At 31.7% G+C, this 27,489-nt stretch overlaps 1 protein-coding gene across 1 annotated transcript in view; it reads left to right on the forward strand.

Annotated features, from left to right (window-relative positions):
• Positions 1-22,980, forward strand: part of LOC143658993 (ephrin type-A receptor 7-like) — a 67,439-nt gene extending 44,459 nt beyond the window's left edge. Inside the window, exons 2-8 of the mRNA XM_077131466.1 lie at positions 5,506-5,633; positions 8,771-8,954; positions 13,937-14,045; positions 14,705-14,760; positions 19,157-19,282; positions 21,186-21,246; positions 22,713-22,980. Of these exons, the coding sequence (XP_076987581.1) occupies positions 5,532-5,633; positions 8,771-8,954; positions 13,937-14,045; positions 14,705-14,760; positions 19,157-19,282; positions 21,186-21,205 (597 nt within the window). The 5' untranslated portion in view covers positions 5,506-5,531 and the 3' untranslated portion in view covers positions 21,206-21,246; positions 22,713-22,980. The remainder of the gene's footprint in view (positions 1-5,505; positions 5,634-8,770; positions 8,955-13,936; positions 14,046-14,704; positions 14,761-19,156; positions 19,283-21,185; positions 21,247-22,712) is intronic.
• Positions 22,981-27,489: the final 4,509 nt, after the last annotated feature.

Genomic DNA, 27,489 nt, shown 5'->3' on the forward strand with positions numbered 1-27,489 from the left:
TTTTTTATGAAGATGTCGTAACCATTGCTTTAAAGAACAGAATTGTTCTTAGTTGATTAACTAGTGGAGTGGAGACTTCTGATGATCCTGTTATCTATTTTATTATCCTGCTGAAAATATATTGACTTTACTCACTTTACTTGACACTTGACTAGCCCGCTCTCCAGGATGCTTTTATTTTCCTATTTTGTCAATTCAATACTATATTCATTCACAGAATTTTCAGATCTTATCTTCAGTTCTTGTTCAGGTTGTGTTTTCCAGCTACTCTTTTTGAATTTATTTAAAAATCTATTCTGTGATATAACTTATTATATTTTGATATTTTACATTTTGAATAAAGCATTATCATAATCATTGGCCTGTTAAATAGTTAGCAGTGTAGATAAGATGATTTTAAAAGAGATCTATCATCAATTAACTTTTTAAAATAATATATTATGAAATTTTGTTTGTTTTAGACACAGATCATGCTTCTCTCTAACCAAATATAATATGATAGAATGTATAGCAAATAGGTTTCCTGAAATTCCTGCAGACTCAATTGCCCTTGGCCTCTGTGCTTCTCATTAGCTAAAACTTTATACTCATTGCTTATATTATTATGGATCCTTTTTTCACAGCCAGGAAATTGAAGTTTAGCAAAATCACAATCACAGCAGAGTTTTTTGTTTTTGTTTTGTTTTTGCATGGGCAAGCTCCAGGAATTGGACCCAGGTCTCTGACATGCAGGCAAGAACTCTGCCACTAAGCCACTGTTGCCCACCCTACAGCTTAGTTTTTTGATACATATTTCCATGTATTATAGAAATGGAAGTGATATGTTTCATGATATTTTCCTGGACCACTTATATTTATGGCATAGTCTTTTGTATGTATACATTGAATAAATGTATATATGCTTTTAATATGTTAGTCCTGCAGTACAAAAGCGAAACACCTGTGAAGAAGAGTTAGCAGTTGTATATTATAAAATATTAAGTACATAAAGTATGCACACTTGTTATTTTCAAGATTGGTATGTAATGAAAATGTTCAGTAAAATAATAGTATTCTATTTTTGTCAGTCTTGCATTTGACTGTGTTCTAAAGGTGTTTTCATTTTCACTTTTTATATTTTGCTAATATAAATCTAGCAATTGTCAATAGATTTAACAACTTGAGGTGGGTAATAAAGGTCATTTCATTCTTGTTGACCCATCTTATTTGCTGTATAGTTTAGAAATACAGATTTGTTTTTCTACTATACCATTCTTTGTTGAAATTTGGTAAGAACATTTACACATAGGGAAACATGATTGATATAAATAATTATTTTAAAAATCTTAAACACATGTGCTTAAAGTTCTACGGCACACACACACACAAACATTTCCTCCAAATGCATATTGGAGATTTTTTTTTCTTGTAAAACATTTTGGGGGGGTTATTTAATATCAAAATTCCTTGAATCCATGCTGTTTCAACATAAAGTTTGTTTTATCACATTATTTAACAGTCATATCATTTTTCTTTTTTCATGGAGGTTTTGGAGAAAATTTACTTCCAAGTTCATTCTAGTTGTCGACAAAATTTAGTTCCTCTGCATTTACAGGACTGAGGTCTCTGTCAGCTGTGAGCTTGGCTGATCTTCAATCTACAGGCTGCCCCTTTTCCTTTTCATGTGTTCCACGTGGCCCCCTGAAGCAGTGGTTGGACAGTTCTGTTCATACTTTAAATCTCTATGACTTACTCTTCTGCCACATCTCTCTGACTGTGGCTGGAGAAATTTCTCTGCTTTTACAGGCTTATGTGATTAGATTGGGCTCACCAGGATAATCCATGATAATCTCCCTATTTTAAGGTCTGTAACATTAATTATACGTGTAAGTTTTTTTTGCCTGGTAATGCCACATTTTCACATGTTCCAGGAATTATGGTGCAGACATCTTTTGAGAGGGAAGCTATTCTGCTTACTTTATGCACTGTGTTTTGAAATTGTCTTTTTCCTGCTTCATGCTATAAAAATTTCCCACACATAAAGGAAAGCCTAGCTTTCTCATGGAAAAAAAAAGTGGAGATCTTTTTAATATATTCTCTCCTGTAACTTAAATATATCTTTTGTTCATGGATTTTAATTGGAAACTGATTAAAACCAAAACTTATAAATGCTTAAAGTCTAAAAAATCTGGAAAATGCTGATTGGTTCATGTGTATAAATAAACTCACCACCTTGTCCCTGATTATTTTTTAATTCAAAGCTTCATATTATGAAATCTAGTTCAGAAATTTACCTTTAGAACTATTATTAGACTCTTGCTTTCCTTTTTCATTAACTTTATCAATTTTATTTTATAATGCTGAGATTTACCACCATTGAACTACAAAAAAAATAATTTTCTGAAAACTCTAAGATCATCTTTCCCTTCTATTTGTGCAAATTCCAAATATGATTAATAATGTGCTTCCTGATATACTCTGTTTCCTATTGTATTTGTTATATCTTATATCCCCAATGAGTCTGGAAGACATTTAAGAGCAAAGAACATTCCATCTTTTTCTTCACTTGGAATTTAATTTTTATATTTGATTATTTCTAGAAACCTGTGAGAAATAATTCAATGGTTTGTTAGAAACCCAAATAAAAATTCTTATTAAAAAGATCCTCTATATGAAGTATTGTTTTCCTTCATCTTCTAATCAGGTAACTTATTATTGTTTGTTTTTATTCATTAGCTTCACATCAATTCCAATTATGATATACTTTATTCCATTTTGATATTCATGAAAATTATAATTTAAATGCTATAATAGTCCATTGTTTCTTTCTTTATACATATAATTTCCTTGTTTATATTTCCTTTTAAAAATGAATTTTAGATTCCACTAAGGGAGTATTTTGATGTGAGAGTGAGGTCACTCCTAGAGAAATTGTTGCAATGTGATTAATCTAGAGGATAAAATATATTAACCATAAAAATAGTGTGTTTCAAGCTTAGGATATATTATGATACTTGAATTTCACTTTTCTGTATAATTTGATCTGAAAACTATTACCGTGTTAAAATCTAACTAGTTTTAGAGATGTTTTGTTTATAAGCTGTATATCCTATGAATTGTATATCCTTATGCCCAAGATATTGAAAATTGGGGAAAATATAATCACTTTTTCTGTGCAAAAACATTGTGTTTGAAGTCATAAAACAGGGAAAGATTTTTCCTATCATATAGTTTATCTCTTTCAAGTGCCATGTGCTAGTACTTCTGTCTCTGAGCCTCTTAAATGTGTGATGATATAGTATCAGCAAGCAATAAGGAAGAAAAAAATTCCTACAGGAAATCAGGAGTATGATCATAGGTAGGCTGCTAGTGCAAAAGAGAGAAAATATGTTGTAGCATATTGCATTGTTAGTACTGTGATGTGGGTTTTGAAATACTAAAATTTCAGATGCAGTTTTAGGCACCTTTATTTCCAGTTCCCACCTACAATAACATTTTGTTAGGAAAAGTTCTTTTCCAGGAACTTTTGTAAGGGTTGATTAGCAAATAATAAAAATAACTTTTGCATGTAAATTACCGAAATGGAATCTCACTTTATAGTCAAACATTGCTGTGATAGATTGGAGACTAAATAAGGTATATTTATACCCCAAGACACCCCCAAACCTGCAGAATTCAATGTCTCCTGCCCCCTTCACCATCATATTTCAGGATAGAAGCTGAGTACAGTGTCTCACAGCGTGGAAATGAAATTCACATTAAGCTATGTATGTTCTTTGAAGAACACCTAGAGATTTACACATACTATCTCTCTAACCTATTTCCTGCTGATTCCAAATGGCATAACTTGTAGAGTCTGACCAGAAACCAGCAGCCCTGCTGGGTTATTTAGCATGTTGACCATTGCAAGATTCTTAACCATGTTGCATTTTATTTTTTTTACTAAAGATAAAATACAAAGTTTTCTGAATGATTTTCTTCCTTTAAAGAAAATCAGACTATTGGAGATTAAATCGAATGTCACTTTACAATTAGTTGGGATTGATGTTTTCTAAGGCTGTGGCCTGACAAATCAGGCCTCTTGTTCACTATGGTCTGCTGAGATTTGCTCAGCATGTTTTGGGTGGAGAGTTGTATCATTTTAGAGTGAAGATTTTCTTCACTACATGCACAGCCCTCAAGTTTCAAACGTTGCGGCAAAAGTAAGGTTTCTTATTAGCAATTTGCTCTATTGGAAATATATCAGAAATACATTTAGTCTGTAAGCACAGTTTATTGAGTCCATAAGCTGCATCCCCTTCAAGGGAAAGTTGTCTCAATCTGCCCTAGTTATGCTTTTGTTAGTAATTTGAGAGGAAATGGGACTCAGGCATCTTCCATGTCCTTCCCTCAAAAATCAGCAACTCAGAAAGAAGTGAAAAATGTGCTTTTTAGACATTTATATGAGAAAATATCACGAAGTAGAAGAAAGAAAATAAAGCCAAAGGGATAAACATCGGAAGCTTGCTTAAATGGCTCTGGCCCCGTATAATTGCTTTTCTGTCAGCAGGATTATTAACAATTTTGGACATCTGAAAATTAAATTAACAGCCTGAAAATATTTTACAGAATGATATAGAGCATGATACATGAAACATAATGACCTCTCTGAAATTCAGCCAAGCCCGTGCAGCGACTCATTTAGACAGAGAGGACAACTAGTTAATCATCACCAAACAAATTTGACAGAGCAAATTAGTTTGCTACATTCCACAGTCTTAGCTATCAAAAAACCATATGTGGCACCAATTAGACTGAACAAACTCTAGGCATATTATTATCAACATAGAAAGAGAAAGCAAGATTGTAGCTTTGAATTGTTTCTAATAAAGATGGAATCCTAGGTTCCATAGGTAAAATTACATAGGTTTAATTACATAAATTAAATGTATAAGAGCCTGGACATGTATGTATGTGTATGAAAACACATATTTAAGTAGCAATAGCTTTAGCATTTTCTTGCAACTTGACCTAATGACCTATAAAAAAGGTTTTCCAAGATTAACTGGAATTCTTAGTGTACACACACATAAGTGAATAAGGAAAGCAAAAAAGTGATCATTACTTATATTTTTTCTTACACCATATCGAATTAATTTTTTCTTTTAAAAGTACATGACCACTGTATGTGAAATAAATATTTGGACTTAGTTTATCATTGGAGATTAATCTGAAATCATATTTTCTAGTTTAAATTAGCATTCACTTGCTTAATTGTCATTCTCAACCTCATCATTTCCACTTTTCACTAACTTGAACAATACTATCTTCTGCTGTTTGCACTTTAATTTAAATTTCTATTAAGGTTTATGAACAGTAATAAGGTCCTGTTTGAATATTCATTAGCTTCTGAATTGTGAGCTATGAAAAAGTGCTTTCTTTTACCTTAATGAAACTGGCACAACGTGGGACTGATCAGTTGTGACATTTGATTTGAGGCATCCAGTGAATTTTCTCATTGTTTATTGACACATCTTGTCCAAACAGCTCCCTCACAAGTGAGTAATGGAGTAATGAAGGAGAGAGTGCTGCAGCGGAGTGTCGAGCTTTCTTGGCAGGAACCAGAACATCCCAATGGAGTCATCACTGAATATGAAATCAAGTATTATGAGAAAGTAAGTGCTAAAAGCAGCTGAAATATACAATGATATGCTGTGTGTCTCATGACACCCTACTGTACTGTAACTGTAGCCTAAAGTTGATCATTTGCCAACTGTCTGGAGCTACTTTGAAACTCATAGTTAATTTTAGCCACTTTTAATAACCATATTCTTGAATCTCTGGTTCATTGCTATAATGATTTCTGCATATTGGGTTTCTATATTGCACAAATGAAAATATTCCACTTATTATATATTACTTACTCAATTTTTATATCATAATAATTAGATGTAGAATATTTTCAAAGCACAGAAACTACAAAGCCCCACAGATATTTGAAAAATGTTTCTTTTCATGTCTGTTTAGCATCTTTATAATTTATGTACTTAAATTGCTTCAGTGATAATAAGGATGGTCTCAAATAACATAACTTGAAAAAATTAAGATTATTTTGTATAATAGATATGTGGTTTTTTCCAGATTTCAGAATGAGCTGATTATAATTCCATTCATTTAAATTCACCTGAAATTTCATGTATATTATAGTAATCATGTCCACCTTCATTATACCCCATCCCTCCATAAAAGTTAATGTCACTAAAACCTAAGTGCTTGCTCCTTTATCTCCTTATAATAATGCCTAAATTTTAGTAAATGGTGAAATAGCGGAGTTGTATGTGTATTTATTTCTGTCCCATATGGACAGTTAGGAAACTAAAAAATCCTATTCACAAATTATTATCTGTGATCCATCTCAAAGATTCTGTTCAAAGCTTCAGCCACAGAACTCTGATTATTACTAGTAGTCATTAGTAACTAATGACTACTAGTAATAGTCATAATAATTATAAGTGCTACTATGATTGACTTAGCAGAACTACCTGAAGCACTATAATATACATTTGAATGGAATTATAAAACAGGGGCCTATGCGTTTGGAAAATCTTGAGTTGAGCTGACCTGATTGAATATATTGAAATGCAGGGTGCACGGGTGGTTCAGTGGGAGAATCCTCACCTTCCATGTGTGGAACCCGGGTTCAATTCCCAGACCATGCACCTAAAAAAATAAAAAAAACTGAAATGCTGATAATGCACTGCCAATAGATATAATTTTTAAAAATTTTTTTTCCTTTGAAGAAAAGGTTTAAAATGAGGTTAGTTTTTTTTTTTTTTTTTTTTTTTTTAAAGAGAGAGGGAGGAAGGGAAGGAAAGACAGAGAGAAGGAAGGAAGGGAGGAAGAAAGGGAGACATCTTTAAACATTTTCTTGTTTTATTATATTTTGTTTGTTTGTTTGTTTCTTACATGGGCTGGGGCCGGGAATCGAACCGGGGTCCTCCGGCATAGCAGGCAAGCACTCTTGCCCGCTGAGCCACCGCGGCCCGCCCTAAAATGAGGTTAGTTTTAATGTCCAGATTAAGCTTAAAATATTTTTGCATGCTGTTTCCATTTTAGATTCATGCCTTCATGGCCAATGCTGCATTTTGCATGCCTCTATTATAATCTTTCCTGAATTTGTATCAGATTTCAAAAACAATTTAGTTCCCTTTCAAATAAAACACATTTAAAAAATATACAAAACTTCTTATAGTACAATAAAATACTTCACCAATCCTTGCTCTGGAATCAATCAGTTCAAATAGTGCTTTTCTATTTTGCATGAAAGAAACAGAATGATTTATATTCACTAAATTTACAGATGAGGCCATTTTTAAACTGTGGTGGTAGTATTGTATTATATTGTAATATATGCAATCATGTAGCCAATATCATTATATCATCTAGTGTCAGCAATGCCTACTTCTTTTTTTTTTTTTTTTTTTTTTTTTTAAAGGAAAGACAGAGAGAAGGAAGGAAGGATAGAAGGAAGGAAGGAAGGAAGAAAGGGAAACATCTTTAAACATTTTCTTGTTTTATTGTATTCTGTTTCTCCGTTTTTGTTACATGGGCTGGGGCCGGGAATCGAACCGAGGTCCTCCGGCATAGCAGAGCAATGCCTACTTCTTTTATTTGAGCTCATATATATAATTACAATATTGACTTTGTCATTTTTATAAATTTGTATAATAAAAATAATCACAGATCAGTCTAAATCAGTTTAAGTATTCTTTTATGTACACTTTTCAAAATATCAGTATGAATGCAAACCAGACAACCAGACTGTGGTTTTCAATGAATGATTTTCAGTTTTCAATGAATGATTTTATTTCTTGACACTGAGAGTTATGCATAAGAATCTATTATAGAATGAATAAGACACTATCTAAAATTTTTTTCCTAAATATTCTGTCACAATAATGAGACATTCAATTTTGATTCATTTCAATGTAGTTCTGGTAGAGTTTTATGATTGAACTTTCATATTTTTTTCATTCTTAAGCTTATCATATATAATGTACATGAAATGTGAGTACAGTGCTTGCAGGAAGTAAAAAGTACTTGATAATAAAAATATAAGTTCTTTTCTTTTAACAAACTCTGTAAGTTTTGTTAACAGTTGAAAAAGGAGGAAATTGAACCAACTGATTTTTAACTCACCATTAAAGCATAAATTATAGGATACTTTACATATTTATATTGATTGTTTTAATTAAAAATATTCCATTAAATATAATTTTGTAGAAGTGTTTTTATTCTATGAGAAATGAAGAATTTAATTAAAACAGTTAAATTCATAATGAGGTACTGGCATTAACCAAACTTCTTAATTTAATAATTTTCTTAGTTTTTGGCTTGTTGCTTTTTGCCTGCTGACTAACATTCAATAAAAAAAATAAAAGAAATGCCTTGTGAAGTGAAGACTACTGCTAAATCATAGATTTTATGGTATATCAATTTGGTCAATGAAGCCTTTGATTATATGCGTAACTAAATAGTTCTTGCCACTATGCCCTCTACCAAAAAGCAAATTCTTAAAATATTGCAAATGTTTTAGCAAAATTATTTGCCTTTGAAATTTATAGGACAATGGCATGTGTTTTGAATGTACATTTTATTTTATCTTAGAAACAACTCAACCTTGTGATAGTCCACAGGGTACAATGTAGCCTTTATAAAAACTATACAGCAAATTAAAATAAATTGCAAGAACTGGTTGTCAGATTGCTTGGCTGCAATCTAATTAAGTATTCCCTGTAAATATTATTTCTAGGATCAAAGGGAACGGACCTACTCAATGCTAAAAACCAAATCCACTTCAGCCTCCATTAATAATCTGAAACCAGGAACAGTGTATGTTTTCCAGATTTGGGCTTTTACTGCTGCTATTTATGGAAATTACAGTCCCAGACTTGATGTTGCAACACTAGAGGAAACTACAGGTAAAATGTTTGAAGGTAATTACCACCTTTGGTTTGGATTCTTACTCTGCTTTATTTTTTTCATTATATGAGTTGATGATTTGCATCAAAATAATTTCTACATATAAAGATATATGAATGCATAAATATGAGCTTTGTAAAAGTTATTCAGAATAATAATTAAAAGTGTTATTTTATTTACTATGTTAGAACCTTGTGATTTAAATTAGTTTCAATTTAAAATGTACCGGATTAACTAAAAAAATAAAAGGCTAAGTTAGAAACAAAAACAGTTGTTCAAAATGCATGTTGGCATAGGCTGATTTTGTAGACCCCAAAAGATTTTACTGTAATTGTATCAGTCACAGCTGCTTCTTCACAGAAACCCCCAACCCCCCAGAATGTAAACAAGGTAGGGCAGGTGAAAGATGGTATGTAAGAACCTGGATTAATTTAAGCAGCTTGTGCTATAGCAGTGATTTCAAAAATTGGAATTCAGGAAGATGATCTTAGAACTTATATTTATTTTAATATAATTTCTTCCTTCTTTTCTGTTGTGAAACATTTCAAACGTACTAGCGAATACATTTAACCTATATATTAAATATAAAAAATAATTTGAGAATACCCCTGTGCCTTCCACTCTGTTTAATAATAGAGGATCACCCAAATCTTCGAAGCCCTTTTATCATTTTTTTTAGAATAACAGTTTTGTAATATACAGTGTATACATATTACATTATATATATATATATATATCATATGTCGGTATGTGTGTGTGACTGTGTGTGGTCACACTCTGTGTACATAACAAATCTTGAGAGGCTTATCTCAGTTTATTGTCAGGATGCAGTTTATTGTCAGATCCCCTGGGTCCCAATGCTGGTTACTTTTCCCTTGGGCTGAAGTCTCAGGTTTCTGTATTTTGGAGCTTTTGATTTCAACTGATGTTATTGATCAGGCACAAGGTTCACCCAGCTTTTACTTCTTCACCTTCTTGCTAATCTAGTGTTCCCACAAAATTCTAAACAAGCAATTATTTAAAAAAGAGACACTCAAAAACCAGTTTCAAAAAATATCATTTGACTTTATTTCATCAATTTTTTAAGAGTTTTTAGAAGAACAAAATCAATACAAATTTGATCAGAGATGTATTTGAGCTTCAGAAAAAGAATTTTATAGGTCTTTTAAAAGGTTGAGTAAATTGATAATTATATTTTTCATTAGCTAATGCTTGTTAAGTTTACTAACAATATTCTTTGAACATACTTTGTAACATTTTTGAATTAAAAAGTAACTCCATATCACAAATAATAAAGTATACATTGAAGTCAAATTGAAATAGGACATTTACATAGAATTGTATTTACATAAGACATCAATTGAAAAATGTCACATAATTTGGTGTGATGAAATTAGTACCATTATTTATTATGTTGAAACCAAAGCTGAACTATCTTATTTCGGTGGCTCCAAAGCATTAAAATGTTATAAATTAAGATTTCAGCATTTAAACACCTGATTAAGTATTTTGCTAAAATGTGTTCTGGTAGTTTCCAACTCAATTATATTTCAGGATATCTTTGTGATTTCAAATATAATAAAGCATTTCAAACTACATGCTTTTTCCTGATGAATAGTGTAAATTTGAATTAGAAATATCAATTAGTTATCTCACATTTATCTGCATTCTCCTTTTCAGTGCAACCTTTATGTTTGAAGCCCTCAAAATGAATTTATGCCTTTTCCTGACTTCATAAATTGAAAGTATTGGATCAAATTATTATTTAATACATATTGAAATTCAGAGATATTGTTTCATTATTTTAAAAATGAGGTAACTAAGTCTTAAGGAGAATAAGTTAGAATACTGGAATATGACCTATCACATATAATGAATGTTATAATGTTATAAAATTGATTTTGCATTAGAAAGAATTTGGTGATTTTTATTATCACCATTCTCTCCCAAAGTAATGTAAAGCTGATGAATTAAGGGTCTATATCTACTTTTCTTAGTATTGTCATGTCAGTGCCTACAGTGAATGCATATAGAAGGTGAGGCACTCAGTAACAAGCAAAGAATGAATGCTTCAACATCATCAGTGTAGAATAGATTATCATTATCATCCCATATTAGTAATCATAAACCTGGTTTCAAATCTTAGCTCTTCCATGTCCAGCTATATGATTTTTTTATTATTTTATTTTATTTTATTATTTTTTTGGCATGGGCAGGCACTGGAAATGGAACCCAGGTTTCCGGCATGGCAACCGAGAACTCTGCTTGCTGAGCCACCATGGCCCACCCTATGTGACTTTTTATGAACTGCTTTTCTGTATCTCAGTTGCTAAGATAGCAGCACCCAATTTGTGGGACATTCTGAGGATTAAATAAGGTATTATAGGGAACTGAAAGTCTCAATAAGGATCAGCTCTTATTATTTATCATACCCATTCTCAAATACTGCTAAAAACCATTGAGGACCCCAAAGAAATTTTGTTTATTTGGATTATATCTGTTGATACCTATTTAGAAGTTAAAATCTAGAACAAATTAAAACACAAGAACACACAAGCATACATTTCACTAATCAACAGAATAATGGCATCATCACTTGTCATGTAGCCTCTGGAAAACTCCATGGTGCACTCATGAGTGAATGAGAGTGAAAAAAGCAAATAACATCTTGGTATTACATGATAATAATTTTTACTTTGCAGATCCCCTGGAAAGCCTTTGAGGACCCTCAGGGTTTCCTAGATTCCCCTTTAAGAACCACTGGTTTAGCACAAGTCACTGCTAAAAATTAGGGATGCAGAGACACATAATGCAGTTGGAGCTCTCATTTTAAAGTTTTTTGAAAGAGAGACATGTACACAAATTCTTGCCATACATTTAAATTCTGGTAGAGTACACAGCCAAGCACTATGAGAGTGTCAGGAAACAGTGGTTTACTGGGCTGGAAAGTTGGGCAAGAGGAAAGATACTGCTGATAAGATAAGTTACTTGAACACTGATTGGAAGGAGACATTATTGAGATTATTCTATTGCACATCCTAAATCCCCATCTACTCAGTCAAATCTACAACTTTTATGAATTTTAAACTATGGTGGGATGATTATGGCATTACAAATAACTTTTAAAATATATTACCCATGAAACAGATGGAAATATTATCCATAAATGTTGACTGTGGAAAGATTAAAATGTGTTTCTCAATATCTCAAAAGGAATAGATGCTAAGAGATATTTTTGCATCTATCACAATTCTAATTATATAGAGATACACATAAACAAACATTTCTAAATTACAATTCATCATTTACCTGAGTTCAGTCTTCTCACTGAAGTTCTGTTTCTGAAGCCAAGGGAAGAACCAAGCCTAAGACAAGCAAAGAATTGGACCCATGGGACACATTGATTGAATAGAAATAATTTCCACCCATACGTGTATAATTTTTCCTTCCTCATGAACAGAACTGCTCCATTGTTTTTCTTCCAAAAATATCTATGCAAACAGACATTTAAAAAAAACCTAAACCAAACTAAACAAATAAAAATAGGTAAAAAGTCATCTTTTGTGGTATGAGGCTGTAATTCAGAAATTAAAGTGCATTTTAATTTTTGTTTTCTTTCTCTTCTAATTTTTAAATCTTTGTGTAGGTCCCTGAGGGAGCAAATCAGCAGGTGCTGAATTAGGGCATGCATATAATACCTTTGTTACTAAATATTAGAAACTATCTCTTAGACCAGAACTATTTTTACTATTTGGAATATTTTTAAACAAGAATCATCCTTTGTTAGCATATAGAAAATTAGAGAAATTTCTCAAGAGAGGCAGAAATAATAAAGAGAAAACAATCAGAAAGGAAATTCATGCTGCCTATTGTGGCAAGAAATCCTCTACCTATGTATAATTTACTACTCTAGAGACCTAATCCCATGCCAACACCAAGAAGGAGCAGTATTTTCCATCTTGCTTTAAACCAAAGATTGCAGTTGTTGATTGTTTCAGAAGTAAGAAAAATATGTCAGTTTGTCATTATATATTATATGATGTTTGCAACTCACTCATTTACTGGAATCTATATTTTCATTGCTTTACATGCCTTTGGTTACTTTATAAAGTCTATGTTGGTATTGAAAATATATTACTCTAGAGAATACATGATGACTCTAAATTACTCTGTAAGTTAAATGTCATTAATTTGGAAAAATGGAAGTGAGGAAGCCATATGGGTTTGAAAAAGAATCTGAATCAGGGGCTGCTTTAAATGGCAAGGAAACATTTACTTTTTCCCAAAATGAATCTGATAAAGGTCTGGTTGGGCTAACCTTAATGAGCAAAGAAGAATCACTTAGTACATGAAGTTTCTACAATTAGATAATGCTAAAATGTTTTTAAAAGTATTTCAGAAAGTTTACTCTTTTGTAAATAAGTTAGTTCCTCTGCAATCCTAACCTATCAAAAGTGTCTACTGCAGAATTTGTGGAAGTTAGCATAAATAATTCTACTTATTTTATTCCTGAATTATGATGGATTATAAAATCATGATGTTTTATTATGGTGTGATACTTTTTTTGGTTGAAAATATTACATAAAAAGCATTTCATGTAAATTAAGGTGCTTTGATTTGTCTTTGTGGTTCCTATTTAACATAACAGAAAAAAAAGATGGAAGGATTGGGTACTTTACTGAGCAATAAATGGATTTAATAGCAGTTGCAGGTCAAAGATCTTTATCTCTTAATTCCTAACTAAATTTCTGACAACTATGCTGGGGCATAAGTATTTAATAAGGTTCTTTTATTCTGAGAAAAGTAAAATGAATGAAGTATTATCCATACCATGTCTTTAAAATGCACAGAATATAAAGTGCTTTAAGTTTACACATTACTGTATTTAAAATTAGAGGTGAATCAGATAGACATCTCTTGTTTATAAAGGTTTTGCCTAAACTCTCAAGTTCTTGTATGGTCTTGAGCATTTCTGAGCCTCTTTCCTCTGTTGCAGCTACAGCGGTCTCCAGTGAACAGGATCCTGTAATTATAATTGCCGTGGTCACAGTGGCAGGGACCATTATTTTCGTGTTCATGGTCTTTGGCTTCATCATTGGAAGAAAGTAGAACACAAACCTCTATTCTAATCTCTGTCATCAAAAGTACTGAATTTCAGAATTATGTCAATGTATTACTTATTCATTTATTATGATAGAATTTTGAATAGGTTATGCAGTGTTCTTTGTCTGATATTAAATGTTAAAGGTCAATAAATTGTCATTCACCCAGGGCCAAAATATAGCTTGATCTCCACCCTTAGCTTAAGAATGAAATTATAAATTCCAGTGGATGAATTTTTTTTTCAATGGATGAATTTTTTTATTGGTTATTTTCAGAATTCAGCTTCGTTTTGTTTTCCTAGTAAATATAGAAGACACCTGGCAAAAGATTTAGTTTCTTAAGTTATTAATATGACTATATATAAATATAATATAAAATCTATATTAGTAGAAAAATTATAAGCAAATATTTATTTATTGATACAACTAAATCCACATACAAAAAAAATCCTTTTCGTTTGTCTCAGAAAAACATTTTGTTTTGTGGACAATTTTTTATCAAGGGAATTGATTTTTATTAAATGAGTTAATAACTATGAACAGGAAGTTTTATTTAGGCTGTAGCTAGTATGATGTTAGATAATTAAGGTACATGGGGCTGATTTTTAAATACATGAAGTAAGATTGCCAATTGAGATTGTCACAAATTTGTTTTTACCCAGGCACTGTGGTTATAGCAAAGCTGACCAAGAAGGGGATGAAGAACTTGACCTTCATTGTAAGTGTTTGGCTCTTCTTTAGTATTATCTACCCCAATAATTATAGAAATTTGGTTGTTCGTGTGGCATGAACAAATTCCTAATGCATCATGCTTGAAGTTAAATTATAGGCTTAAATGTTGCTTTAAACCGTTTGAATGGGATCTTTAGAATGAAAGTTATGTGATATGAATTAAATATATATACTGAGAAATGTAATCTTTCATAAGGAATTTTAATATAGCTGCAGGATATCAGGCTGCTTCTATGTCACAGTGTTTCCTTTTGGAAACTTTGCCCAAGTATTTCATATCATTTTAGTATCTATTAAATGTTGCATCTGCCCATATTTTAGGTAAGTAACATTATCTCAAGTTAGAAGGGCAGGCCCTTTGTTTAACCCAATAAATGAAGCTATCATTAATGAGTTAGAGAGCCTTTTTCTCTTTAGCTGCTATAAATTGTCTATTATGGGTTAATACCTCATAGGGCATAATTATTATAATCATGGGATTTAATCCTCATTTTTTCTTGTGCATTTGGGTTAAGTTCATTTTAGAAATTATATCCAGAAGAGAACTTAGGGACCTGAAGGAAAAAAAATGCCCCTTTGCCTTAATCTCATTCTTGTTGCAAGGTGGATAGCAAGTGTAATATAGAGCTTTGTGAGTAATAGTTAACGTTAGTTTATGCAGACAAAATAAAAACCTAACAATCACATGATTTCAATTCGGATCATTAATAGTATTCTTACATAAACCTATTATCCCCATTTTTAATATTTGGAAACAATTTTAATTTATACTTTTACCAAATAACCATGACCTTCACTAAATTTTTTGATGCATGGATAAATTTTCTGTAAATCTTTTATTGTCTTTTAAATCAAATTCTTATGTCCATATGTAGGGAGATGTTTTCATGTAACCTATACTAAAGTCACAAAAGATATCTAAGCATCAGTCAAGAATTTAGAATCCATTTTAGAATTTCCTAATGATTAAAAAAATCATGAAAGTATGTGATATAAAGAAACAAATTGTGTATGTATTAACATCATTCCTTAGTTTTTTCAGTGTATTTTTGTTTAATGAACCACAGTTGCTTTGACTTTAGTTTTCAAAAGAGAAATCATTTTAAATACATGTCCAAGTTGAGTAAGAATTTCTATAGAATCCCAGCCCTGAAGACAGGATGGCTATATGGGATACTATGAATTAAAGTAAAAGGTCTTCCCAGAGATGGCTTTTTCATAAAGCTCATGAAGTTTAAGCTTCAGAGGCTCTCAGTTGCACAGACCTCTTCTAAGGCTCTGAGAGGGGCACTAGCAAATTTGAGTGGATATTATTTTTCTTAAACAGGGTATCCAAACTGTATAAAGTATGTCTTACAAAATTTGGATCCATCCCTGCTTATCACTATGAATATATGTGATTCTGCCACCCTCCTATGATAGTCTGATAGGCTCCCTATTTGTTGGAGCTTCCTTTTACTAATTCAGTGTGGTTTTTCCTGTGACTAAGCCTCTGTAATAAGAGCACCATAGGCAGTTTACAGCTAGAGGATATTCAGAAAAGTGGAGGTTACATACTTTTCTTACTTACCTGACAGGAAAGAATATTTCTAACTCTTTTCCAGATATGGAGGAGAGAATCAAAACTTGAATGCCTCAATTTTCATATCTAGTGTTGTATGTATGTAGAATAGTAACATAAGACCATAGTTCCTGTAATCCTTGACCCTACCTATATGTGATAACTAGATAGCGCAATTATTTAGTAGTATATATGTCACTTTTCTTTCCATTATAGAATATATCTGAGACATCCCTAAAATATCAAATACATCTTAGTTTATTTGCTTTTAACTTACAGGTTAATGCAGAAGGTAAATTGAAACATGGTTTACCCAAAACTTGTTGCATAGCCTTATGCTTAAGTTTCATCACTCAACTTTAATATTTTGATGCCGTTCACTTCACATTTGACATCCAATTTGTAATTAGAAAATATATACCTGCATATATTACTTGCTAACATAGATATGATAAGCTTACTATATATAAACAGTTCTCATCTCCAGAGCAAAATATCTATGGTGATTATAGGATATTAAACTTTCATGAGAAATGTAAATGAGATATTAAAACACACACAAAAAACCTCATACTCAGTTTGGGATGAGCAAAAAAAAACAAAATATTCAAAAATTATGTCAGTATTTTCCTTACTTTAAAGCATCCAGGTTTTAAATCAATAACAAAAAAATAAAGTACGCTTATACCCCATATTGATAATTCTTTGATATTTTTGGATCATCATATTTGCAAGGATATATTTTCTTGTCATTTGGTGGGAACCAGGCATTTTATATTGTTTTATGACCTATATCTAAAGTATGTAAAGTACAGAGTTATCACCAGCTGTTTACAAGTTGATGTCCTTTTATTCCTTTAGTATACAATTTTCTTAGGTCTGCTAAGACACCAGATTGAATCTGTACAGGAACTTGAATATAACCATTTAACTAGCTTTTAGAACATATTATTTTAATAGAACATCCAGTTATTTGTATCAGGCTCCCTCAACTCTCCATGGCCTGAAGTACCACATTTAAAGATATAAACACAATGGGAGAATTTAGTGAAGAAATTCCAATTTACATTTTGTCCCCTCCTACCATTTTTTCTAACAATGTCTTCAAGTCCAAGCTGTACTATATTTTATGTTTTTATGCCACAATAACTCTGATCTGTCCAAATGCTTTATGACAGGTTGAATAAAGAACCATCAGAGATCCATTTGAGATGCAAAAGATTACCTCCAATCTAGTTCCCTTATCACAAACCAAAACTAAAAAAAAGAAAAAAGATGAAAGCAAGAAAGAGAAAAGGGATAAGATGGCTCATTCTCCATCTACCTGCCAGTCTAGGAGGTTAACTTATTGCTTTATTCCCTTCTCTCTTTTTCTCTTTCTCCCCTCTTTCCTATGTTCCTTCTTCTCTCTTTTTCCCTTTCTATCCCCTCTCTCTTTTCTCCTTGTGTTTTTTTTCATGTTCAGCTTTAGTAACAAATGAGCATTTGTCAGTTTTTTAAACTGCAACAATAATTGTTTAAGACAATCAATTTTGGATAAACAATAAACTACAGCAGAATAAATCAAGATTTTTAAATCTCATTTTCCTTTATACATTCTGCTTCTTTTTTTTGTTATGTATTTATTTTTAAAATATAATTTTTAATTTGATGTGATACATAAGCACAGTTATGTGATACGTAAGCACAGTTAGGCTGCAGTGTTTTATCTAAAGAAATATATTGTTCTCCAAATAGTAAGATTTAATGAAAAGATTGTTCAGTGGCTTTGTTAAAAACAATAAAGTTTTTTTTAAGGATGTAGTGTAATTTTTTCATTGCATTAATATAACCAAATATATGCCTATCTTATCTTTGTCTTTAATCAAATGATTAGATTTGGAATACATTATTGTAATTGAATTTTAGTTAAAGTTGACATAGCATTATCTGTTACCTGCATGCTTCTGGATGCATTTTAAGAAGATTTTAACTTTTAAGATGATTCTATGTTGTTTGAATTTTAAATACCTTTTGTAAGCCATATTGGCTACCTCCTTGTAGCAGTTAGTATCTTCCAGAGCCTTGTAACTGAAAGTTCGTATAAACCATTCCCCTTTCAAAGCACTGTCATATTTGGTTAGCAGATCCCAAGAATATTGTGAATTTTCTAACTTTCCTGTACACCCTGTACATCTGGCCTCTATTGCCCTTCAAGGTGAAGATGAAACTGTGTCTTTAGTATGTTTTCTCTTTGATTCTGTGATAGCAATCCCTAACACCTTATAATTTTATGTATATGTCAATGCTGGTTGGTCTTTAAAAAATAAATCAAAAGAATAAGTAACATGTATAAATGTTTTTAATATTGCTGCCAGTATAGTAGGCTACCTGTAAATGAAATGTCTTCTTTTCCCAGTGTATTAATTTGATTGATTGACTGATAGATTTACAAATGTGTTTCCAAGTCCATTATGAAACTCAATATGGCTTGAACCATGCCATGATAGCAGTGGATTTAATTAAAACTCCAGTAGGATTTAATTAAAACTCCAGTCTGATAAGAGGCATGTCAGAGAATTTTGTTAGGTGTCTTTTGTTGATTTACTGGACAAGAAATTCAGTTAGTAACCTCTGAGCTGGATCCCATGTTACCTATAGAAGCTTGCAGATAATACCTATGTGCCAGCACACTGAAGTAGTCTGTTAAAACTGCTGTGAATCAGGTGATGTGGAAGCAAGTTCACTGTTCCAAGGAGTGCTCTGCATAATGAAATTCCTGGGCTGACTGCACAACAAGTGCTTTGCTTCATCACAGTCATGGTTTCTTACATCATTACAGTTAAATTTCCAGGCACCAAAACCTACATTGACCCTGAAACCTACGAGGACCCAAATAGAGCTGTCCATCAATTCGCCAAGGAGCTAGATGCCTCCTGTATTAAAATTGAATGTGTGATTGGTACAGGTAAGACTGCTGTAGCTTCCTTGTTCAGCTGTTCCATTTAGTCAAGATTGAAAGTCATACATCATAAGGACAAGCAAATAATCATACATCAAGTGTAGAACTTTTGCATTTACGTGAATTGTTGGATGCAATGAGGCTATACTTGTTTACAAAATCTTCAGAAAAAAAGAAAAAAAGAAGATGTGGCAGAGAGAATTTGTATATATTTAATTTTCTGTTGGATTTTCAAGATGTAGTTCTATTATAAGCTATTTCATAATAGTTCTGGCCTGTTTTCAATAAATGACTTGGAATTTTTTTTTAAGTCCCTGAATTTTGAGAGATATATACATTGCCTCTTACTTGGCTTACCATCTCTTACTAAGCTTTCACATTTTTATCATTTTTTCTCAGATCTTTAGATATTTGTTCACCTTTTCACTATTAAATTTTATGTAGCAAATGAATATTTATGAATTGTTTAAAGAAACTATTATTTTCTATGTGTATATATATTTTCACAATAATTATGCAATTGGGATCCATGTCCCTTAAATCTAGCAGACAGAGTGCATATGAATTCCAGACATTTAAATCTTTGAGAAATATTTGCTTTTCAAACCAAAAAAGCAATAGCAATGTTTAGAATTTGCTAATGTGTACTTATGCTTTAGTAGTCAGTATTTATCATGCCCCTAATTTTAATCTAAATATTCACTCCAAAAGAATTTTTATTAATCCAGTTAAAATAGCATGAGTTTAGAAAGCTTAACTTTAATGAGTGGGCTAAAATTCATATTACAGTCTTAATTTCATTTATGACATTCTTTTTTTTTTTTTTACATGGGCAGGCACTGGGAATCGAACCCGGATCCTCAGGCATGGCAGGCAAGCATTCTTACCTGCTGAGCCACCGTGACCCACCCTGACATTCTTTCATAAACAGCTTTATTGTGTCTGAGACATGGACTCACCCATTTACAGGAATATTTTCAGTATCATTTAGAGAGCTTTGCAAAGTATTTAGAAAAATATTTTATTCTTCCACAGAGCTCTTTAAAAAATTCAGTGCCTTTACTTTGAGAGCAAAATTATGTCTGAAATTAAAATACTCCTCCTTGATCTGTTACTTCAGGAGAATTTGGAGAAGTCTGCAGTGGTCATCTAAAACTCCCAGGGAAAAGAGATGTTCCATTAGCCATAAAAACCCTGAAAGTTGGTTACACAGAAAAGCAGAGGAGAGGCTTTTTATGTGAAGCAAACATCATGGGGCAGTTTGACCATCCAAATGTTGTCCATTTGGAAGGGGTTATTACAAGAGATATATATTGGTTATATCCTTCATTTAACAAAGGGACTGAGTGATGGAAAGTAGTGTCATACATAACCAAAAAAGCAAATTATGAACATGCTGCATATACTAAATGAATGTTTTTTTCTTTCTTGGTATATATGTAATTAAACTAACTCCTTTTTAATGCTACCACCTCAGAAAAAATCAGGAATAATGCATCAGGATTAAAAGTTGAAAAATAAATCTGATAAATTGTTGGAAAGATTCATATGTACTGTCATTTGGCTTCAAAAGCTATGAAAGTATTGTAATTTTAACAATTTATATAAAGTGTCATTTTTCTCTGTTTAGTTCACAAAGTAGGAGTCAGAAGAGCACAGTTTGTACAGACTTCAGGAGATAGTCAGAAGACACTTCAGTTTGTACAGTTTAATTTTAAATAATGATTATGTAGACATTTAATGAATTTCTGAGATTAAGAAAAGCTCGAGAAAGATTAGTAACATTTCTCTCACCCATTCAGTCTTTCAAAAGAGCATCAGTGTTTTATTGGGGTGAGAAGGAATCCCACTGAAGTTTAGATGCCAACTTCTGAAAAATTTGCCTTCCTTTTTTTTTTTTTCATTTTAGGAAAACCAGTCATGATTTAATAAAATTCATGGAAAATGGAGCCCTAGATGCATTTCTCAGGGTAGGTACCCAAATTATCCAGCCATTCCAAATCTGCAATAAATACTACCAGTATAGTATTCTGATCTTGTGTTTTGTTTTGTTTTTTTGCAGTGCAAAATGTTACCATTTTAACTTCAGCAGGGCAGAAAATAATTATTTGAAAATGAAATTAAGAATTAGAGCTCTAGACAGGATTAAACTAGAATCTTTTTGAGCATTTAAATGATCCAAATGCAGTTTAAAAAAATCAGTTTCCATTTACTTTATATCCTATACTCAGAGAATACCTGAGCCCTTGTAATTTAAATACATGTTTTAGAGTATCATTTTACTTTTCAGTGTGGAAAAAAGTCAGTGAACAAAAGTCTTAAACATAATACAGAGGTAATAAGGAAAGTTAGAAAATATGAGGAAACCATCCATTATTGTCTCTGTGATCCCAAATTTGCTCTGTAGGACCATTGCTATTATATTGTAATACAAACACAGAGCATAGACTGTAGAATTATAAATTTACTTTTAAGATTAGTGGCAATAAACCTTTTTGTAAAAAATAAAGTCTAAGTGTATAAGCATACATATATGTAATCTCAGAGGATGTATATGAATATATATATACATCAATGCTTTTCCAGATAGTGAGGAGAATATAATCTAAAGAATAACAAGACATTCAGACTTCTCTTACTAAATCTAGAATGATGTGTTCAAATCAGATGTATAAGCAATCAGAGTATCAAGAGATATTTGTATTTCTGCATTAGTTTTCTGGAGGAAAGCAGCACCTAGGAAGATCATCAACTCAAACCAAGGTGTTAAAGCAACATGTTTGTAATTCAATTAGAGAAATCTGTTGTTAAATAATAATACTGGATCAGAAATATATGTCAGCCACTCCAGTTGCAAATAATCCTCAATTCCATTTGCTATTACATCTGTTTTACATAATCTTTGTTGCAGGTAATATTCTCATCAATAACAAAACAAAAGAAAAGAAAAAGGATCACCCTCTATAATAACTTTCTATTTAATTTCCCTTCTGCTTTTCTCAAATATATTTCCCCTATTTTTTTCCCTTCCTTTTTTCCCCATTTCTGGAGAAAAAAAATCTTAATTTGTATGTATTCATTCGCTTATAAAATTTTAGATTTTTTTTTGCCATATAAGGAAAATATTTAGCTGTAGGAATAGCATTTTTTAAAATATGTAATTCCCAAATTGACTTTCCTATTAACATGGACTTTTAGATTTGAATAATCTCAAATGATTATTAATAAATATTGGTAAAAAACTACCTTATATTTTATATTATTTACCTGTAAGTTAAATCAGCACTTATGTTCTTTCATAAGTGTCTACATCATGTAGAAAATTAATTAATAATTCCTGTCATACAATAGCAAATGACTAGCATGCAGGCACTTTTTGTGATGATTTTGTCTCTTTACAAGTACAGTTAACCATTTTACTTTTGTCTTTCTGCAGAAACATGATGGACAATTTACAGTCATTCAGTTAGGAATGCTGAGAGGAGTTGCTGCTGGAATGAGATATTTGGCTGATATGGGACATGTTCACAGGGACCTTGCAGCTTGAAATATTCTTGTCAACAGCAATCTTGTTTGTAAAGTTTCAGATTTTGGCCTGTCCTGGGTTATATAGGATTATCTATGGAAGCTGTCTATACAGCTACTGTAAGGAGAAGTCAATTGCAGTGTCTTTCATTTCCCTGAGACTTTTCTTATGGAGAAAGTAGGCCTTAGTAATACACAACTACAAGGAGAAGAATAGCAAATTGATCTCATCTTTTTGGCATTGTGGAAGAGTCATTGTTTTTACAATCTATATAGAGTCTAAGAGGGCAAATAATGTTGCATTGATAACATGCTTATATTGGAATTTTCATATAAGTAGTATACAGTCACATACAAAAATCATCCAGTTACTAACACACATGATTGCAACAGAAAAATATAATCACATTTTTAATAAATTAAAGAGGAGTCTTAACTATGTCAGTTCTTACAACTTGTGTGAGATCAGAGAAAAGGAAAATATGTAAGGATTTATTTAAATACCCATATTTCATTCACTTTTACTGCTAGTTACTTTACCTATTTTGCCATAGTCTTTTGACTAGACACTTGCCTTTTATCACATAGGACAGAGTAAATTGAGTTGCCTTAAAAATGAAAACTTCTAATGAGATTTGTAAATACATATTAGTAACTTTAAATTCCATTATAGAGATTTAAAATGGATAGACCTGATGCTGAATTGCCAACCTAATATACAAATGTTAAGCTGTAGCTTCATGATATTGCCATAATGTTTTATAAGCTCTTACACATAATAAAATATAAATTTCTTTTTATAACAGGGTGGAAAAGTTCCAGTAAGGTGGACAGCACCAGAAGCCATCCAATACCAAAAATTCATATCAGCCAGTGCTGTGTGGAGTTATGGAATAGTCATGTGGGAAGTTATGCCTTATAGAGAAAGACCTTATTGGGACATGTCAAATCAAGACATATGTGTTACACTATTTAAACAAAAAAGGACTTTATATATTAATATGCAGTATTATTGGAACATATAGGTGGTGGTTTATTACCAAGAAGTTTTTATAAAACTGTAACACCATGGTTCCTTAGTTTTCCATTTATTACAAAGAGAGCAAATTACTGATTCTTTTAATTTTATTTGATTTACATTTTGAGGAATCACTTTCTCTTTTTAAATTTAAATTCCTTGGATGTAATAGAAGACTATAAAATCTTTTTTCCCCTTAATAAAGAGAATAGTACTGTGCTTGTAGTAATGTAGGGGAAGAATCACATGAGTTAATCCATTGTTTGCTGAGTGGTGGGGAAAGACATTTAAATTTTATTTTGCTTTAGAAGCTTATCTTTCTTTTTCTTTTTAATTTCCTGAGGTGATCTGTTCAAATGATCTATTGTTGATTGGGTTAGTTAAGTTTTAATTTCATGAAACAATTTATCCTCTATCATCAAAGATGATGCTTCATAGTAATATTTTATAATGTAATCACAATGGAAATATCTTTGCAAATTACCAAAAGATAACAGTAGTATTTATTAAATGTGTACTCTGTTGCCATGATGGCACTCTAAGACTGAAACACTTACCCTCTTTTTTTTTTGTTATAGTCACACACCATACGATCCAGTCAAATTGTGTAATCATTGGCTTGCAGTATAATTGCAAAGTTGTGCATTCATCATCACAATCAATTTGAGAAATTTTTATTGCTCCAAAAAGAAAAATCCCATACATCTTAAATGCCCCTATTATTAAAACTTAGCATTGTTATGGTAGCTTTGTTACAATGGGTAAAAGAATCTTACAATATTATTGTTAACTATAATCCATAGTTTTGCATTAGTTTTATTTTTCCCATATAATACTCTATTAATAATAGCTTGTAATAGTGATGTAGATTTGTTTTAGTTCATGGAAGCATGATCTTGTATTTGTACTACTATCCACAGTCATCATCCAAAGCATGGTTCACTGAGTTATGTAGTCCCATGTTATAACCTTTAGCCTTCCTTCTAGTGACATACACAATCCAGAATTTCCTCTTTCAACCACAATCACACTGATAATTCAGCATTGTTAATGAATTAACAGCACAATAATGTGCTACTATCACCTCTATCCATTTCCAAATATTTACAATAAGAATTCTGCACAAATAAAGCATCACTCCCCATTCTCTACCCTCATTCTATTTCCTGGCACCCTATATTCTAGATTTTAATTCCATGAGTTTGCTCATTATAATTTGGCCATATTAGTGAGACCATACAATATTTATCCTTTTGTGTCTGGCTTATTTCATTCAGTATATTGTCCTTAAGACTAGTCCATGTTTTCTTATGCATCAGGATTTTATTCCTTCTTAGAGCTGAATAATGTTCCATCATATGTATATACCACCTTTTTATTCATTCATTGGTTGATGGACACTTGGACTGTTTTCATCTTCTGGCAGCTGTAAATAATGCCACTGTGAACATCAGTGTGCAAATGACTGTTCAAGTTCCTACTTTCAGTTGTACTGAAAAGTAGTGGGATTGCCAGATATATGCCAATTCTGTACTTAGCATCCTAAGAAACTCCCAAACTGTCTGCCATCACAGCTGCACCATTCTACATTCCCACCAGCAGTGAATAAGTGTTCCTGTTTCTCCACATCATTTCCAACACTTATAATTTTCTGTTTTTTCAATAGTGGCTATTCTAGTATGTGCAAAATATATCATTGTGGGTTTAGTTTGCATTTCTCTAATAGCTAGTGATGCATGCCTCTTTTTATATGCTTTTTAGCCATGTGTATTTCCTCTTTGGAAAAATATCTATTCATGTTTTTACCCATTTTTTAATTGAGTTGTTTGCCTTTTTAATGTTGAATTATAGAATTTCTTTATATATTTGAATATTAAACCCTTATTGGATATGTGGTTTCCATATATTTTCTCCCATTGAGTAGAATGTCTTTTCACTATCCTGTCAAAGTGCTCTGAAGCATAAAAGTATTTAAATTTGAAGAGGTCCCATTTATCTATTTTTTTCCTTCTTTTCTTTTTGCTTGTGAATTGGGCATAAAGTCTAAGACATGACCACCTATGAGAAGATCTTGAAGATGCTTCCCTAAATTTTCTCTTAAGAGTTTTATAGTCCTGGATCTTATATTTAGATCTTTGATCCATTTAGAGTCAATTTTTGTGTAAGGTGTGAGATAGAGGTCCTCTTTCATTCTTTTGGATATAGCTATCCAATTCTTCTGGCATCATTTGTTGAAAAGACAGATCTGTCCCAGCTGAGTGGATTTGGCCATCTTGTCAAAACTCAATAGATCTTCAATTCCCAGCCCATGCACGTCCCAAAAATAAAACAAACAAGCAAGCAAACTAACAATAATTCAATAAATAGTGCTGCAGTAATGAGATACTCATATGGAAAAAGAATGAAATGTGACCCCCACCATACAGCAAACCAAAAAAAAAATAATAACATCAATATACCATAGATGTGAGGGTCTATTTCTGAACTCTCAATTCAATTCCATTGTTCAAAATATCTTTTTTTGCCCTTTCCCTGCTTTTTTTTTCACCACTGTAGCTTTTGTAATATGCTTTAAAATCAGGAAGTATGAGTTATCCAACTTTGTTCTTCCTTCTCAAGATGTTTTTGTCAATCCCTTACCATTCCAAATGATATTGATGATTAACATATCCATTTCTGCAAATTAGGCTGTTGGAATTTTGATTGGGATTGTGCTGAATTAATAAATAATTTTGGTAGAATTGACATCTTAATGATATTTAGTCTTCCAATCCATGAACATAGTATGTCCTTCAACTTATTTAACAGTTATTTGATTTCTTTTAGCAATGTTTTGTAATTTTTTGTATGCATGTCCTTTATATCCTTGGTTATTCCTAGATGTTTGATTCTTTTAGTTGGTATTGTAAATGAATTTTTTACTTGATTTTCTCTTCAGATTGCTCGTTAATAGTGTATAGATACACTGCTCATTTTTGCATGTTAATCTTGATATCCCACTACTTTGCTGAACTCATTTATTAGCTCTCATAGCTTTGTTGTAGATTTTTCAAGACTTTTAAAATAAAAGATCATCTGCAAATAGTGAAAGTTTTATGTCTTCCTTTCAGATTTGGATGCCTTTTTTTTCTAGCCTATTTGCTCTAGCTAGTATTTCTAGTACAATGTTGAATAATGATAACAGTGGACATCCTGTCTCATTCCAGATCTTAGAGTGAAAGTTTTCAGTCCTTTATCATTGAGTACAATGTTAGTTGTGGGTTTTTCTTATTTTGTGCTTTATCATGTTGAGGAAGTTTCCTTCTATTCTCATCTTTAAAAGTATTTTTATTAGGAAAGGATGCCAGATTTTGTGACATGCTTTTCTCTGCCACTCAAGGTGATCATGTGGTTATTCTCTCTTCAATTTGTTAATGTGGTGTATTACATTAATTTATTTTCCTGTGTTGAACCACTCTTTCATACCTAGGATAAAAAACACTTGATCATAGTGTATAATCTTTTAATGTGCTATTGGATTAGATTTGGTAGTATTTGTTAAGGATTTTTGCATCTATATATAATAGAGTAATTAATTTGTAATTTTCTTTCTTGTAGTAGCTTTATCTGACTTTTGTATTAGGGTGATGTTGGCTCTGTAGAATTAGGTAGTGTTCCCTCCTCTTTAATT

Source organism: Tamandua tetradactyla, chromosome 16 (assembly GCF_023851605.1).
Source record: "Tamandua tetradactyla isolate mTamTet1 chromosome 16, mTamTet1.pri, whole genome shotgun sequence".
Lineage (NCBI taxonomy): Eukaryota > Metazoa > Chordata > Mammalia > Pilosa > Myrmecophagidae > Tamandua > Tamandua tetradactyla.